The sequence below is a fragment of the Ictalurus punctatus genome, chromosome 6, assembly GCF_001660625.3.
Source record: "Ictalurus punctatus breed USDA103 chromosome 6, Coco_2.0, whole genome shotgun sequence".
Lineage (NCBI taxonomy): Eukaryota > Metazoa > Chordata > Actinopteri > Siluriformes > Ictaluridae > Ictalurus > Ictalurus punctatus.
In genome coordinates, this window is record NC_030421.2 from 27,150,203 (window position 1) to 27,167,739 (window position 17,537).

Here is a 17,537-nt window from a genome sequence, read left to right on the forward strand (position 1 = left end):
AAAAGTTTTCAAAATACGCAATTATATGGCAGAATAAAATGGAGCAAAATATGAAAATGATCAAACAAGTTTTTTTTTTAAATTTATTTATTTTTTATTTTTTAAACTTGCAGCAGGGGCTCCTTCCCAAGTAAAGGACTTTCCAAGGACCCCCTTATAATCACAGCACAGATTTCATTTGGGGATCTTTCGGAATAGGACAACTATCTACCTTATTATATGAATTGATTCGTGCCGTTAAAAATGTATGTATGTATTTATTTATTATTCCTGACCTTACCATTTACCCAGATTTATCAATAAGACTAACTGATTTGTATTAAAATTGCAGGTAGATTAAATACTTGTTTTTAGGTATGGAATTTTAAATAAACCACTTTCGTTTCAATCGACCAGTCAATTAAGGCTAATTAAATAACATTTCCTCCAGACCTCTCTAAAACACAATAACTTGCTTCTCATTTCCAGTTCTGTCATTATCACATGAAGTGTTCCACACAGCTAACCAAAGCTCTCTTCTGGGCTACATCCCAAACGCCTCTCTACTCCCTTAAGGGTGTGGACTATGAGGCGTATGGAATCATGTGTTGTACACTCAGTGTAGTGCACTACATATCCGGTTATGGAAGTGGTTTAGGATAAATCCGTTTGAATAATAGGAGGTGAAATCTGCGCTTCCTGTGACTTCCTGTGCGCGGGAGCAGAGCGTTCACTCGAGCGCGTGTATGAGTGCGCGCGAGTCTATCTCTCTGTGTGTACGTGAAAAAAAAACCCTAGACGTAAAAAGATGTAAAAGATGGCGGAGCTACAGATGCTCCTGGAGGAAGAAATTCCCGCCGGACGGACAGCTTTGCTGGATAGTTTCACCAACCTCGAAAGAGTCGCCGAATACTGCGAAAGTAATTACGTTCAGGTAATTCACTTTAAAGTGTTTTTAAACTTGGCCAAGTCGCGCTAATAGTCTGGGAATAGCCAGCTAGCCGATTAGCATCGAGCTAACGGACTGATATTTAACGGCTGCTCTGCTTCAGTGGAGTAAAGTCGCGCTTGCCAAATCTGTTCTTGGAGTCATTCTGTCCTGCGCGGTTTAACGTTTTACTTCCTCAAAATATCGGTTTTCACTCTAAAAATGGCGTGCTGAGTTAATCCAGAGGTTTTAGAACAGGGAAAAACAAACGGCAGTATTGTAAAATGTAGAGTGGAGTGGGACAGGACTGAGGGAGAAGTGTAGTGTCGCGGTGTCCCACACGGCGCAGGGCACATAACTGTTGTCTTCAGTAAAGTTACAAAGTTAGTTAACTCTGTACTGTAATGTAACTACAGCTGAAACTAGCCACTATTTTTGATAATCGATTAATCTGATGATTATTTCTTCGATTAATCGATTTAGTTGGCTTAAAGGGCTAGTTTTTATTTTCTGTATTTTTTTTCTTCTTCAAAATAACGTTATTTCACATTCTACACGATGTTGTCCTTCCAACCTTGTGCAAATTGAAGGCTATCAAAAAGGTATTAAATGTATCTATATGGTCTATTCTATACACTGTGCAAAGGATTTTTTTTTGTAATTATTAACATTATATTTTGAAAACAAAAAAAACCTGATTGTCCACAAGCTTTAAAGCAGAAGTTAAATCAGTATATTAAAAATGCTAAAGAAGAAAAACAAAGGCACAAAGTAAGTGTTAACTGGTATGAGGTTGAATGTTCTGCAGTAACACACATTCACTCGTTTAAACACTAACATGTTGCTTTATTCTGTAAGTGTATGACACTTATTACATTTATATACCAACACATAGATAGAGATGCTCCGATAATAGAGATGCACCGATACTAAATTGCTCAGCCGATAACCGATTATTCAGAGTGATACCGGCCGATACCGATAGTTCTGCCTTTTCTGCCTTCTTTTAAATTAATGATAATAAATTCCAAAATTCTGAAAGAAATGCAAATAAAAACTTTTATTCTCTCAATTTCACCAAGTTGTTTCACAGTAACTGGTCTCTTAAACAGAAAACATATTACTCACATTAACACATTAACTAAATTCTGAAGATTAAAGTAAGATTTCTTAACTTATTGAATGTTATTAATTCATATTAACAGAATGAATTCACTGAAATCTAAAAAAATCTCCTGTTAGGCTTCACACTCACTCACCACAAACAAAAGCATTTCTAATCAATCATTGACATCAAACTGGTAATATATCATATAAATTGTTTTATATGTTAACATTAACTGGATATGAAATATACTACTCTACAAAAATATTTTCTGTGATTATTTATATATATATATATATATATATATATATATATATATATATATATATATATATATTATACTTTGTCAACTCATCTTTGTTTAAATCTTTCAATGGTATACTGGTACTTTAATTCAGCGTGGCAAAAAATAAATAGGCTGTGTTTATCCACAGTAACATCACAGACCCAACTAATCCATAATGTCAATTATTTTAATTATCGATTTTATCGATTGTTTTCTACAGCCCTAGTATGTAGCAACAGTGTTTACATTGAACATTTTGTGTGACTTGTATCTAGTTGTTTGCTGTTACTAATAAGAGTAACATGATCAGAAACCAAACCGTTTACTGCAGTGGTTCTGATTTGTTTTGTTAAACTGATGGAAATCATAACTCACAGTTATATCACGGCTATCTCTAAAGATCACTTAAATCTAATGATCACTTGAATTGAATGATTTTAATCCAAACCTTGATAACTCAAAAAGACCAAGAGCTAATAGCAACTGTAACTCATTGAACATTTCTCCCAAAGCTCTAGTACACAACTGACTATATATAAATGGTGTGCGAATTAGATTACATTATAGACAGAGACGTGAAGAGAGCAAGGCAAATAGAGGAGAAACTTGCGTCTTTTTAATGCTGCTTACGTCCTTTTAATGCTTTTTGCACCGAATTTCTGTGTTCTTCGCATCTCTTATTACTGTTTTGATGACTCCTATTGAACGCGGCTGGAGCACGTCACCTGACACATCTTGGCGAATCACATCGCCAGAAATTATCTTTAAAGTTCTTTAGCCAATAAAATTCTGTCTCCTGGTTTAGATCAGCCTGTAGTTTCTCACTATTGGTGAGCTCTAGAAAGGAAATGACCATATTTAGACCTGCTATCATGACGCTTGAGGAAATTAGCTTTCCAACGATACCAAACGTTCATTGTTTTCGCTGAGCAATCGCTGAGATATATCTGGTTGAAAAATTCTAACTTCTGACAAAGTTTGGGGGAAGTTGACAGATGTAAGAACACCAAATGCCTAAAAATAAGCATTTTAATGTGAACTTTTGCCATTTGTATGGTGTCAGTGTTAAATAAGACATGTTATGTTATGTTATAGAAGCAAAATATACCAAAAATCAGAAAATTGACCAGTATGAACAAACATGCCTTTTTTAAGCCGTGTCTCGCCTTAATTCTTAATAATATTCAGATGTTGGAATTGGGAACATCAAAAAATAGTTTTTGTTTCTGACGAAAATATCCTTTTATTTTATTCATTTTAGTCTATTTTCTCGGACTAAAATGGTATCGAGTATTAGTCAACAGCATTTAAGTTGAAGAGAAAATGCAAAAATTAAACCAAATATTCACACATTTTATATATGAACTTAAACATGTTTCAACAAAAAATGTGAAATCTGCCCTTGTTGTGAAAACCTGATCTGATATTAGAACGTTATTATGAGACTACTGTAATACAATACTGTGAATTCTTTATGCATTAGTTATTCATTGTACATGATTTAGTGCGTTGTTCTGGAAAGAGCGTATTCACTACGTGACTTACAGTTCTACGTAGCGCCTTACTTCCACTTCACTTGTGCGTTCATGTCATTTTGTGCAGAAGCAAGTTGTAATGTTAGGCTTGTGTTATGTAAATGTCTGATTGATCTCATGTGTATAGGATGCGTTTGGGTGAGTTCATTAACCCGCTAGTAAAGCACTTCAGTTAACCGCTGTTCATTCAGTGTTCAGCTTCAGCTAACGCAGCTTAAACGGCTCAAATCATGACATTATTGACTGACTGCAAGATGCATGTTGGGCTTGTGCCCTTGTTCAGTTTGTCCATACTGCACAGCTCAAAAGACCACAATAATCCTGTGCTATTTGTACAAGAGTAAATTGGCATGAAGGGCAGAATGCATTGGTTTTTCACACCACCCTCCTGCTTTGAGAATCACATCCTCATATGTTTCAGCTTCCTTCATGTCTCAGGGGCATGTACTACATCTCACATCAACCTTGTCCCTGAAACCAGATCTTGAAGCTCTGCCATGACAAATAAGCCGTTTTGCCTTATGGCTGCTTAATCAGAGATTTGTTGTGTTTGACTAGTGGACAGTGTAGTGTCTTAATTTAAATACGGTCAGGATATATATCACTATAGAAATAACTGGGATTAATGTCTGTGGATGTTTTTAGCAGTTATACCTTGTTATCTTTTGGATGTAAAACAGTTGGACTTAAAATGAGGTGTGTTATATACATAAAGATTATTATTTCTTTGTGTCATTTCAGTGTGGTGCAGGGATTTTGTTGTTAGGTTTGTACAGTTGTATAATATACTGTGATCTTCAGCATGCCCAATTTTACCACTGAGTAAGCTTAGTGCTACTGTCTTTAGTTTTGATGAGCGGTAGTGTTTGTGTTTTGTTGCTGTGATGTTTTTTATAGGAATGTTTTAAAATTTTGTTAACAGTGAGAATTCAAACAATTGAACAATACCCATTTATTTTTTATTTTTAAAAAATATTTAAACAAGGTGGGGGTATAGATTAGGGATGGGCACGAGTACTCGATTACTTTAGTACTTGGAAGAGACATCAATGATCGATCATTAAAATGATGATTGTGCAGTTTTTCCTCCGATTTTCTCCTTTTGCTTTTACACGTTTTTGTCAGCCACGCAAAGAGCAGTGCGTACACACTACTGTAATTATGGTAACCGGGGAAAAGGCGGAGAGACGCGCTATCTCTGCAATAATTTTTTTTATTTTGGGCAACGGGTCTTCAGAGAAACCAGTCTATGCCACCATGATGGATTCTAACTTTAGTTGTCCTTTTATTTATTTATTTATTTATTTATCATTTATTTTTATTTATTTATTTTTTTGTCCCGGTCTCTATATGAACCCTTATTAAAACAAATCACGATAATCGAGCACTGTTTTAATGATAATTAAACATGACGCGGTAATGTTAACCATCAGGGAATTTGTTCGTGGTTTATCGTGAAACTGGTAACTGTTTCATCCCTTCATTCTGTACCAAATATTGGTGAGAGGAAACAAGCATGGCTTGCAGCGATGAACTTAAAATACCACTAAAGAAGCTTTGTGTGTGATCTTATCATTTTGTGTATCACACCTGTTGACAAGCAGTGAAAGATGGTTACCCATGTTGATAATATAATAATAGCAACCGGTTGTATACAGTGGGATATAATATTATGATATACCAAACCACAATATGTGACAAGAGATCATCAACATGTTCATGATATGGTGTCACAATAAAAACTATCTGTTTATGAATGTACCATGCATGTCAAATGCTCCATAGTGATGGCTCCTCTATAATTTTATGCAAAGCTTTTAAAGAAGGTGCCTCATCACTAATCCATGACAATACAAAATAATCCTGGAAGCATATATATTAGACAGGCAATTACTAGTATTAATGAAATGGAGTCCAGCTCAAGTTGTAGACCAAAACTTGTACCAATAAAATGCATTACTTTCGATCAATAAGCTTTAAATATATGACAGTCCCATATACAGTGTTAATAATCCCTTTGTTGCTGTTTTTAAATTTGGATAGGTAACGTAACAACTTGTCAGGCAGCATACTGACCATAACTTTTGAGCTAGGAAGGGTTTGAGCTGACTCACACCAAACAAGAGGCCTAGATATGTAGTAAAGAATAATCATTAATATAATTTTTTCAGCAAGGACTACATAATGTAATGTATTATTTCTCAGTTGTTATTGTAAGTACTCTGCAGTACTGATGATCTCATAGAAGGCTGAAAATGAGCACTCTAGTGAGCCAAACATTTTATCATGTTCTGTGAGTCTCTGTGTTTTGATAAACTTGGTCATTGGCAAAATTTAAATATGAAAGGCATATTGCATCTGTTTTTTTAATACTTGCACAATTATGTTAGCTTTGGGAGGATTCATTGTGCGCTCATCTTGTTTTTGCCATTCCTTCCTAATGCTGTGATGTTTTTAAGCCATTGCCCTGTTCCTCTGATTTCTCAGCGATGAGGTAATACAAGCTGCACCATGCTGTGTCCCCTGAGATGATGTTGAAGCTTTGTTTTGTACTTTGGAACAGTTCAGCCATCAAATCTTTAGTGGCTTGTTACTGCCTTGCCATTGCTTTAGAGGCAAAGATGTATCACCTAGATCATTTTTGTCAACATTTATTGAAGATTTCTCACATGTACATCATAACTAAATGCTATTTAAGGATTTTAAAGCTTTAATTCGAGACATATTAAGGCTAACCATGCCTGCATTGATGGTAGTTGCTAAAAAGTAGTAAAAACGAATGTATGTTAATTGAATATGAGCAAATCGCTTGCCTACATTTGTGTAGATTTGTCATTGTCATTGTAAAATCAAATAAATAAACATTCATATGAAGAGTATATTGTGCTGGGATAGGCCCTGTGCTGTAGCATTGCAGGAGAATTACAAGAAAGTGCAGTTTGTTAAATCAAAACTACCATGGTGGATAAAAGTTGTGCTTGGCTGGTTACTGGTCTTTCACACATGGTATCAAGATTTGTACGCGACAGTCGACGTGTCCCTCCACACTACATGATATTGAGCAGAAATGAGGATATTGATCATAAATATTGAGCGTGTTTAATATTCATGTGATCAAGATTAGACCGAGTTTGAGATTGGATTTTATACAATTCACACCATAGAATACTATGGTAAAGAGATGAGAAAGAGATAATCGTTTAAGACCAGACTAAAATCCAGCCACATTTTGCAAATGTAGGCAGAGGCAAATCATCCCCAAAAACAGCTCTGTAGTGTGGCACAGGCATCACAAGAGGAAAATAGGGCTGGATGGTTCATAGAAAAGTAATCAAAACCGAAATTCAGAACCTCTATCCGACGTAATTTCCTCTTGTCAATTATTTTGGGGTTTTAATCCTGTCACTACTTTCCCCTTATAAACATACTACCGCTTGTGTACTCATGTGACTCCGCCCCATCCAGTCAGTGGAATGGAAGTAACATGGAGGTGAACTCCAACACCGAGTCAACTGAGCAACAGGAGCAGCTTGTACCAGAGAAAAGCGCAGTGTCCATCGTTTGGACGCATGTTAGCTTGAGTAAAGACGAAGCCGAACAAAATGACGTCAAATGTAAACATTACAGAAAAACCGTTTCAATGACCAAAGGTAATACCACCAATCTGTTTCAACACTGAGCACAATCACGTTACCGAATATGAACAGTTCATGGCTCAAAAAGTGAGAGAGACTGACAAGTGCCCAGCAACAAGTGCCTCCACAATGCAGGGGTCGATAACAAGCGTTTTAAAAAATGCTACACAATATGAAAAGGATTCAACAAGATGGAAAGACGCCAGTTTGTTACTACATCGTGAAAGATATGGCTCCCATAGCTACAGTGGAGTGCAGTGGGTTTAAACACCTTGTTAAAACTCTACAGAAGATACACTGTACCATTGCAGCCATATTTTCTCCAAACTGCACTGCAACATGTACAAAACATGTCATAAAAAGATAGCTGCTGAACTGAAGTCTGCACTTTGCAGTCACATCTGATCTCTGGTCAAGTAGGACCATAGTTCATATAGTTCAATAGTTTGTGTTTCCTTCAATTATTTTAAAATCGCAAAGATATAAGAAATGCACGCTTTCGTTAGAAAAAAGTGTCCCCTTAAATAGTTGAGCATATTTACAGTACAAACCTTGTCAGTAAACTATGAGCCCCCCCAAAAAAAGCAAAAAACCCCCCCCCAAAACAAAATAATCGTTCATTAATCGTAATCAAGGTAAAATGTTAAATTAATCGAGATTTTGATTTTGGGTCATATCGTCCAGCCTTGGAGGAAAAACACAAATCCCTGTAGGGCTGGAGTCCATCCTCTTAACTATACACATTTAAATGGAGCGTTTAAATGCATGTTCTAGAAAGTGTTATTTTCACTGCTTTCGCACTGCCTATGACTCTTGCAGTTTCCACTTGTCCCCCTTTTTCAGCATCAGAGATGATGCCAGTGCCACTCATGTCATCATGCCACTTCCCTATGACTTCTCTGTGTATGTGTGAGTCATGGAGTGCAGTGTTGAGCTGTGTGTTGTGGAGTGATGTCCTCTGGCTCCAGCCTCATGCAGCTGGTTGTGGTTAGACAGTACTGAGTACAGGGCCACAGGTAATTGGAACCATGTTTAACTGCTTGGAGCAGTGTGTGGTTTGGAGAACTCTGAAGGGGCCTGAGAACATCAGGGATTTTAGGAAGGCATGACGTTTCTAGCTTGTTTGTTTGGATAAATACCATGGAGACAGTATGACACCTATACAGCATTGAGAAAACATGTAGGTGAAGTATTCCTTTTTGGATCAGTCCACGGTGGATAAATAAACTCTGTACAAGCCGCTTTTATTTATTTATTTATTTATTTATTTATTTATTTATTCATTCATTCATTCATTCATTCATTCATTCATTCATTTTTATATATGAAGAAGAGGACACAGATGAGAGGAACTGTTAATGCTTAGCATGTTTTAATCATTTCAAAAGATTTTTCCAGTGAACTCAACAATGTTTATAGTACTGAAACTTAGCCTTCCTAACCATGGTTTGACTGATCCTTTTAAAAACCCTGTTCACTTTATGATTCACTATTTTGGGAGTTTTGACATTTTGTAGGTCAAAAGTCTACTGGAGAATATCCAATGTGCTCGTGTAATGGTAAGAGGCAGTAATGAGCGCGGCACTATTTCAGACACAAGGTTTGACTAGAGCTGAAGGGAGGTTATTGCCTTTGCCCACATCAAGACTAAATGTCACTTGAAGTTATGGTCTGTGTGACAGCAGGGTTTTCATGCCCATTGACAACTCGGTTAGCCCTTATATCGACCTCTAAGAGATTTTGGCTTTGTTTGTCCAATGTAACAAGCAATATAAAACTCAGTCTGTGTTATAGTTGATCATGTACGTGGTAATGGGAGGAGAATCTGTGCAGTAGAAATATTTCATAAATTCAACTAATCTAATGTTTAAATCAATTCCATAAAGTACTTTTTTTTTGTATTATTTCCTCATTTTCAATTAAAGTTCTAGACTTTTTCCTCATTGATGAATAAAAATAAAATCTTTGTTAAATATAGGTGGTCACACAAGCCTCACACTGACAACAGCAGTTACAGGAGTGTTACATTACAGTAGTTGCATAACCCATGATTTAGTTGGATATGGTGTATTACTTATGTGGAAATGGTGTTTCCAGATATCACAAAGGTCTTTCACCTAATTGCTTGTCTCCTGAACAGCTCTGTTTTTAGAACATGTAATGCTCACAGCCATGATGCGATTTCATGGCTGAAATTATGCAGTGTGAAGCTTTATTGTTATGCACTGCGAAGAGTTATTTCACCATTTTTACACTCACGAAATGATTTTAGACTTTGTCCAACGATTTATTCACATTTTCATTTGAGCTCTGCTTTTCATGTAAACTACACTCATTTAAATTATGCAGTTGCAATCAAAAATATTCAACCCCCATTGCAAATCAGGTTTATTGTCAAAATGTACAGACTTTCAGCTGTTTGCAATGAACAAATCAAACAAAAGCAATTGAAATAGTTCATCACAAGAAGTGCTTCAAGTAGTTTCCCCAAATTCAAGTGAAAATGCAACTTATAATAATTTCTCCAGTTTCAAAATTATTCAACCCCCTGAATAGAATCCCTCACATCAGCACAAAATATGCAAAACACGTGTTGTTTCAAACACACCTGATGCAACTAATCAAGGGCTTCATTAGTTGTACCAGGTGTGCTTGAGCTGGAACACATGAAATACCTGAACTGGCTAGGGGTAGAAAATATGAAATACCTGGACCGGGCAGAAAACGGAAGCAATCAACGGCTGCAACCAGATTTGGTTTGATTTGTTCATTGAAAACAGCAGAAAGTATGTACATTTTGAGAATAAATTTGCAATGTGGGTTGAATAATTTTGATTGCAACTATACATCTCCTTGTGCTCTGTGAAACAGACACAAATTGCACACAGTAAATGCTGTAATTACACCAAATGTGCCACCTGAACGTTCAGCTCAGGATGAAAGATGCTCAAAAGACTGTATTAGAATCCGCTGTATTTTTCGTTTTTTCTTTTGTTGTGGCCGTTGTCACTGCTCACTGGGGTGTGTGTGAGCATATACTTTATTGTGATACTTTTATGATGCACAGTATAACATTTAGTTCATTTACCAAAGGCAGAAATACCTCAGTTAAAAGTGCATATGAGCAAAAGAGTTTCCTTTTTGCATTCATGTTTAGAAAGAAAATTAACAGAATATTGCAATATTGATTATATGTTTGTAATACCAGCCCCCCCCAGTACATGTAGTACATGCTTAATCTTGTGTAATGTAATGTAAAGTGTAAAGCAGTGTCCATGTCTGTCACACACTGAAGCTTTATCTATTTCTACCATCATTATGCATCACAGACTTCACTGACAGAAATCAGGTTTGGGTTGTTTTTTTTTATTATTTAGTGGGTTAAAGTCATTTCTGATGTAGTTGATATGTTGGCTTCAGCAGGATTGGAAACTCAGGGTTGGTAATGTAAACAGAGGAGACGGTTTACTGGAAAAATGGCTGTCCTTTTAAGGTAAGGGTAGCAGTTGCTGTCACTCGTGGGCACTATTTTGCATTTTGTGTGGGCATATTTAGGGACAACACAGTGAGATATAAAGAGTGATGAATTATTATCCTAGTTTTCTACCTTTCTGGGTTTTTTTTATTTTATTTATTTTTATGGTTAGGTTACTAAAAGGTGATTGCTGAGTGCCTCTATTGCATGGAATGCTCAGAAGTACCACAGGCAAAACCTTCAAACTGAGTCTTTGTGCAGACATACAAAATGTCTTTGTATATTAAAACCAGCTTCGAAATGAAAGAATATTTCAAAATGATTTGTGCTATAATAGCTGGTCTTGATTTTCTCTGCTTTGTACCAGTAGTCTGCCGAGCTTCTGTCATTCTTTCTCAGCTGCACACATATTGATTGGTAATAACCCTATAAAAAAATGTAAGTGGAATTGACTTTCTCATTGGGCATGGGGAACAATAAAGCAGGGTGTGCAGAACTGTCAGACTTTAGTGGCACTCAATCTTAAGTAGCTGGCAGTAAGAGAACTTCAATCTCTTCAGTCTCTCACTTGAAAAAGTTTGAGTCATTTTAATTGGTTTGACCTGATTGCTTTAGTGGATGCATAGTTTTAATCACTATTTGATCTTAGACTGGTGTCTAATTTTTAATTCTGAGATATTGAAGTAAGGTTTGATGTAGGCCGCTCAGAGTCATTTCTAAAGGTGCAAATATACTTTGTGTGTGCACGCAGATGCTACGTGAGCAGCATTGTACTCACTTGCATATCTATGTAAATGTCCAGATGTAAATCTGGATTAAAAGTGAAATCCACTGGATGCAACATCAGAGCCAAAATATCTGTTCATCTGGTTTTCAAGCTGAGCTGTAATGCACAGGGATGTTAAACAGACCGACGAGCTCTGTTTCTCTTTAAAACGTTCTTCCATCGGAATGATTGTCATTGGGCTTTGTTTCAATTCAAAAACCCTCGCAGCACTTTCAAAAATCTTTACAAATCTAGAAAATTCAGAAGAGTGAGATTCAAAACGGACATTTTGTGAGAAAACCGTTCTAGAATAGTACATAAATATGCAATTTGAGACATGAAGCTACTTTGTTTACTCAGTTGCAGACACAGTCACATGGTACCTCCACTATTGCACTACATGGACATGCACAAGCGACATGCCAAATGACCACAGGATGCAGGCTGCGGCCATCTTGCGTACACGTACTTGACAGCAAGTACAATTCAGCTTTATTTCTTCAACCTCTGTAGTCAAAGACTAAAGCCACTGGCACACTGGATTTCTTTACTGAGATAGAGCAAGTTGGGTAGAATAATATTAGCAGGTTCACTTAACTAGTTTATGACGGCATGTTAGCTCCCGCTAACCAGTTGCTAAAAATGTTACACATACTATTGTTGTGTAAAACAGAGTGAAACCATAATACTAAGCACTTCCTCCCTCTTGAGTCTTCCAGAAAAGCGTTACTATTTGTGCATGCTTCCAAGATTAAAGTTCATCTACATTAAAAGTTAAAGTTCATTGAGATGAACTTGGTGAGAAGTGAATTTGGAGGCATGGGATGCAAAATTAACCACTGTTGGAAGCATATCTTTAAAGATCTTTTAAAAACGGTTTATAAATTTATGTTGCAGAATATATGCAATATTTTTTGTTTGAAGGACGCTATGGTGTAATGTGCAGGTGGGCATATATAATTCTTAATCAAAGCTATTCACCACTGTTCTCACTCCTGTTCTTACACAACGTATTCAAGAGCACTAACATATAATAATGTTTCAGAATGCTACACATGGCAGCACTACTCATAAATAATGCAAGTAATTGCTGCTTTGCAGTGATTTGCCACCTGAAAGTGATTATGAAACCCACCTTAACTGAGGTGATGTAGGAGGCTCTATTAGACTTGTGTGTGAGCAAAGTAAAAAAAGAAAAATAAGTGTCAGGGCAGTTTGGACAGCAGAACTTGAGGTAATACATTTGTAGAAAATTGTGTTCTGTGCGTTTTATACAGTTTCATTGTTGAGATTCTTTTATCGCACTTCACAGTCAGAAAAGGGCACACTGTAAACGCAAACCTCACAGAATCCAAATACAAATCCTATAGCTGACTTTGTGAAAGGAAAAAAGGAAGTAAAAAGGGTACAATTGGATTCAACATGAGTAGTCAAGATAAAAAATATAAAAACATGTATGCTGTATTAAAACCTGTGCTGTAAAAAAACTGTGTGCTGTATTAAAACCCATACGTAAATTTTATCCCAGTCCATGTTCTGCCATTGTCGGAGGTGGACTCATTGGCTGAAATTGTTTGTTTATTTTGTGATTAGTCACTCCAGTAGAGTTGTAAAAAATGGCCTGGGACCCAGCACCCCTGATAGATAAGAACTAAAGCCAATGACATGTTATCAGATTTTTATGCAACCGAATGACAGGCAATCGGCTATAGTCTAAAGCATTTTATAACTAAAACAAACATGTAAATATAGTTTTAATCCACACAAAACTATTGCATTGTACTATTTTACTCTGGTGATCAAATAAATGGAGCTGGTCAGATGACCACGTGTGTCGATTAAATAAAATTTTATTTTTGCACATTTATGTTTTGCTTTATAGTTTTACAAAGGCTACTTTCAAATTACTGTCACGTTATTTTTACGTTTTAAAAACAATACACTATTTTGAAAAGTGGATATCTGGAGCAGAAAACAAAATCATTTGATTTTGTACCTCAGACGGGCTGAGAGAAATGTCCACTCGTAAGGCGAGCAGCTTGTGGGAGTATTTTGACTTGGAAGAAAACGGAAAAGTTTTGTGTAGGCTGTGTCATGACAGACTGGCGTATAACAATTCCAGTGGAGCCATGCATAACCATATTCAACACCGGCACGTAGGTGTTAGCATAGGCGAGACTAGCCTAAGCAATCAAATTCCCATCACATCATTCACTTTAACTCGCCGCACCGTGATCCTGTCCGCTTTGAAAAAATAACCGAGATTTTCTCAGAGATTGCTGCAGCAGACATGCTACCACTCACCCTAATGTACAGGGATCATAATGCGAAGTAAGCACATCACATATATATGACTTATTTTTCAGCAGCATTCAATATGGGATTTGACTGTTTGATTCATAGAGTAAGTATTGCAAATGAATCGCATATAAACAAAACGTTTTTTGACTGTCTTCCTGGGTTTTTTACTTTTTAGACTAGTCGGTTACAAAATTTCCGTTTTTACGTAAGTGAAGTTAGTCATGGCACACATCCCTAGTGTATACTGTAATGTAACTAGGGCTGCAACTAACGATTATTTTGATAATTGTTTAATCTGTCGATAATCAAACAAATCAATTGATTTAGTTGGATTAAAAGGCCAGTTTTTATTTTCTGTATTTTTTTTTTTTTTGAAAGGACATATTATTTCACGTTCTGCCCGATATTGTTCTTGTGCAAGTTGAAAAAGCTATTAAATGTATCTATATGGGCTATGCTATACATTGTGCAAAGGATTTTAAAAAAATTAACATTATATTTTGACAACAAAAAAAACAACTGATTGTCCACAAGCTTTAAAGCAGAAGTTAAATCAGTATATTAAAAATGCTAAAGAAGAAAAACAAAGGCACAAAGTAAGTGTTAACTGGTATGAGGTTGAATGTTCTGTGGTAACACACATTCACTCGTATAAACACAGTAACATTACTATAGTCTGTATGACACTTCTTACATTTATATAAAATTGTTATAAATATAATATATAATGTTAAAATTGTTATATTTATAAAATTGTTATAACCCCATTACAGTTAATGCTCTCAGGAAAAAAAATAGTTACTTTTGTTTCTAAATGTAGCTACATGTAGCATCAAACTACATATTTGATCAAAATGAATATTGTAGTCAGTTATTGCATTTCTTTTCTATTGTGCGCTGTTTGACACGTATGCCTGGACTCGCGCTCATTCAGTGTAATGGAGACTCGCTTGCTGTCAGGACGGGCCTTTATGAAAAATGGAAATACTGGCGTGAATTTCTGACATTTACAGATAAGGATATAAAGGTAAAAATGTCATTTCTGTGCTGAAGAAAACATGTCTGGAACACATCAAACAGCACACGCATCTGTCGCAGCATCTGACACGACAAGCCACATTAATACACTTACAAGTTTGTTTGAAACTTAATAAATAATATAAAACGTTCTCGTGTTTTGGATCGTGCACTTTTCCCGCAGCAGCTCATTCTTGGCACTTTTCACTACGACTCGACTCTGGTCTGCATGATTTTTGGGGGCTTTCAAATGTGGATAGTACCTGCTACCTTTTTTTTTTTTTTTGTTTGTTTTTTTTTTTTTTTTTTAAATGTGAGCCACACACTGAAGGAGTATGGATTCTCCTTAACGTGTGCTTCTGTATCGGGCCTGAATAAATGTGTCATTTAATGCATACTTTGTGTATGGTAATATTATGTTAATTGAAAATTATGTATCATTTATCTCATTACAGATAAAATTACAACAAAGGTTTCCATCTTAGACCTCGTTTGTTACCGATTTCCAAACGGGCAAAGTCACTCCTGAATCTAACTTGGTTATATCGAGCACTACGTAGGTTCTAACGCCATTATTTTACATCCTTAATAGGGTCCATGTTCAGTGAACAGGAAAGGCATTTGGAATATGGCATGACCGTGTATTTGTATAGGGCTTCGATAATACAATATTATTCCTGCGTGAAAGCGAGTGGAAGTTGGCACCCACGCTGAGGCCACAGTGATGTCAAAGACCCAACTAATCCATAATGAAATTCATTGTCGTTTATTTTAATTATCGGTTTTAGTTTATCGATTAGTTGTTGCAGTCCTAAATGTAACATGCTGAGAGAAAGATGAACCAGGACCAGGCTGACTTTTATTTTTTCTCTTTTTTTTAAATTTTTTTTTTGTTTTTCTCTGCAATGAGAACAGTCTCCCAGCTTCTTTATGCTTGAGCAGAGGACTGAGACTGTAGAGAGGGAGGAAAGGAATGACTGAGACAGACGTGATATTGAGACTGAAGGGCAGAAAGGGAGTATTATACAAAGCAAGACGGAAGTGAAAGAAAGACCTAAAGGAAAGGAGAGCTTTAAGTGTCCGTGTTCGTAACCGTCTAGACTTCTCTCAAAAACCCCTGGGTCATGGCCAAACACAAGAAGCACTGCAGTAGTGTATCGCTAGTTTTAACAGTGACTCGAAATGATGATAATTTCAAAGCAGACTTCAGTTAGTCTGTTTGAGTGTTATCCTCTAAACAGTCATGTACATAAACCGCATTGCAGGCCCACTTTAACCAGACCCTGATTGCAGAATTCAACTTGGGCATTATCAGAAACTGAAATCTTTGACCTTTAACTTTTTTTTTTCCCCCAGGCTCTCTTGGGCCTGTGCCTTCGTTTGCTTTCATATATGCCATGTTTTTCCATTTAAATCAACCCCTGATGTTTTTAGCTTTGGTGCAGTTCTTTAGGCATGTTGGAACACTTCACAATCACACTCAGGTGTGGACCAGAAGAACCGGTCCTGGCACAATTCTACTGCAGTGAGAAGGTGATTCGACCCTGAATTAACCCGCCTGCAGGAAGTGAACCAAATATGTCTTATATTTTGGTTTGCAGGTGACATTTTTTGTTGATGTAAGCTGTTAAATTGAGCTGAGAACTGCAAACTGAGCCAAAGGAAAGCGCTGAACTGCTGTGGAATGTTCTGTAGATTTGAACTGACAAACACAAATGAGAATTTACAGTGGATGCGATGTCCAAAATGTTTTTTTTTTAATGATTTCTATACGCACTTTGCAAAGGTTTGTTTACTTTTTTCCATTGTCATATTTCTGACCGATGGAAAGATTTTTATGCGTTTTCAGCCGTACACAGCCCTCCGCCAACATTTTGTAACTTTTAAAAAACGTTTTGTTTAATTACATGCGGTGAGGAACAAAATCAAAGCAAATACCAAAAATAGCAAAAGTATTACATTTCTTCTGGTTCGGATTCAACAACCAGCCTAATAGTAGTGAAAGCGCCTTTAATCTAACTTTTGTGGCATAATCTGTGGATGCGATTTGGAGTTGTAATATTATGGTAATATTACTACAGTGCTTTTCTGTGCTGTGGTTATAAACCTAAACCACTGTGAGACTCTGAGATTTGAATGCTCACTTTCATTGAAGGTAGACATGAGGGTCGTCATAATGTGTAGGTAAAATGCACAAATCATTGCATTTAATGCATGGGTAATTTCATTTCAATATCCTACTGCTATAACGTACATATTGATGTCCACATTCTCCCTTTCCTGTTCGCCTCCAGGAGATCCCGAAAATAGATTATGACTGCAAATGGAAAACATCTTTTGTTGAAGTGATGAAGACTAATGGTAACTTTCAGACTAACTATAAAACTGACTTTAAAAAAATAAATAAGAAAAATGTCAAAATAAGCAATATTAGCTTGAATGTGTAGATTACCAGTAGAGCAGTGTGAGCAAGATGTCGTCAATTAGTGGAACAGTCTTTTGTCTGCCAT

The 17,537-nt window shown here is 36.3% G+C and overlaps 1 protein-coding gene across 4 annotated transcripts in view; it reads left to right on the top strand.

The window, feature by feature from the left end:
- The first annotated feature begins 701 nt into the window (after positions 1-701).
- Positions 702-17,537, top strand: part of abi2a (abl-interactor 2a) — a 35,238-nt gene continuing 18,402 nt past the window's right edge. For 2 of the 4 annotated variants that reach the window (XM_017469900.3, XM_017469901.3), the window contains exon 1: positions 713-913. In XM_017469900.3, coding sequence (XP_017325389.1) covers positions 797-913 — 117 coding nt within the window. In that variant the 5' untranslated portion in view covers positions 713-796. Of the gene's footprint in view, positions 914-17,537 lie in introns of all 4 variants that reach the window. The other 2 variants (XM_047155927.2, XM_017469902.3) reach the window with 2 other exon arrangements.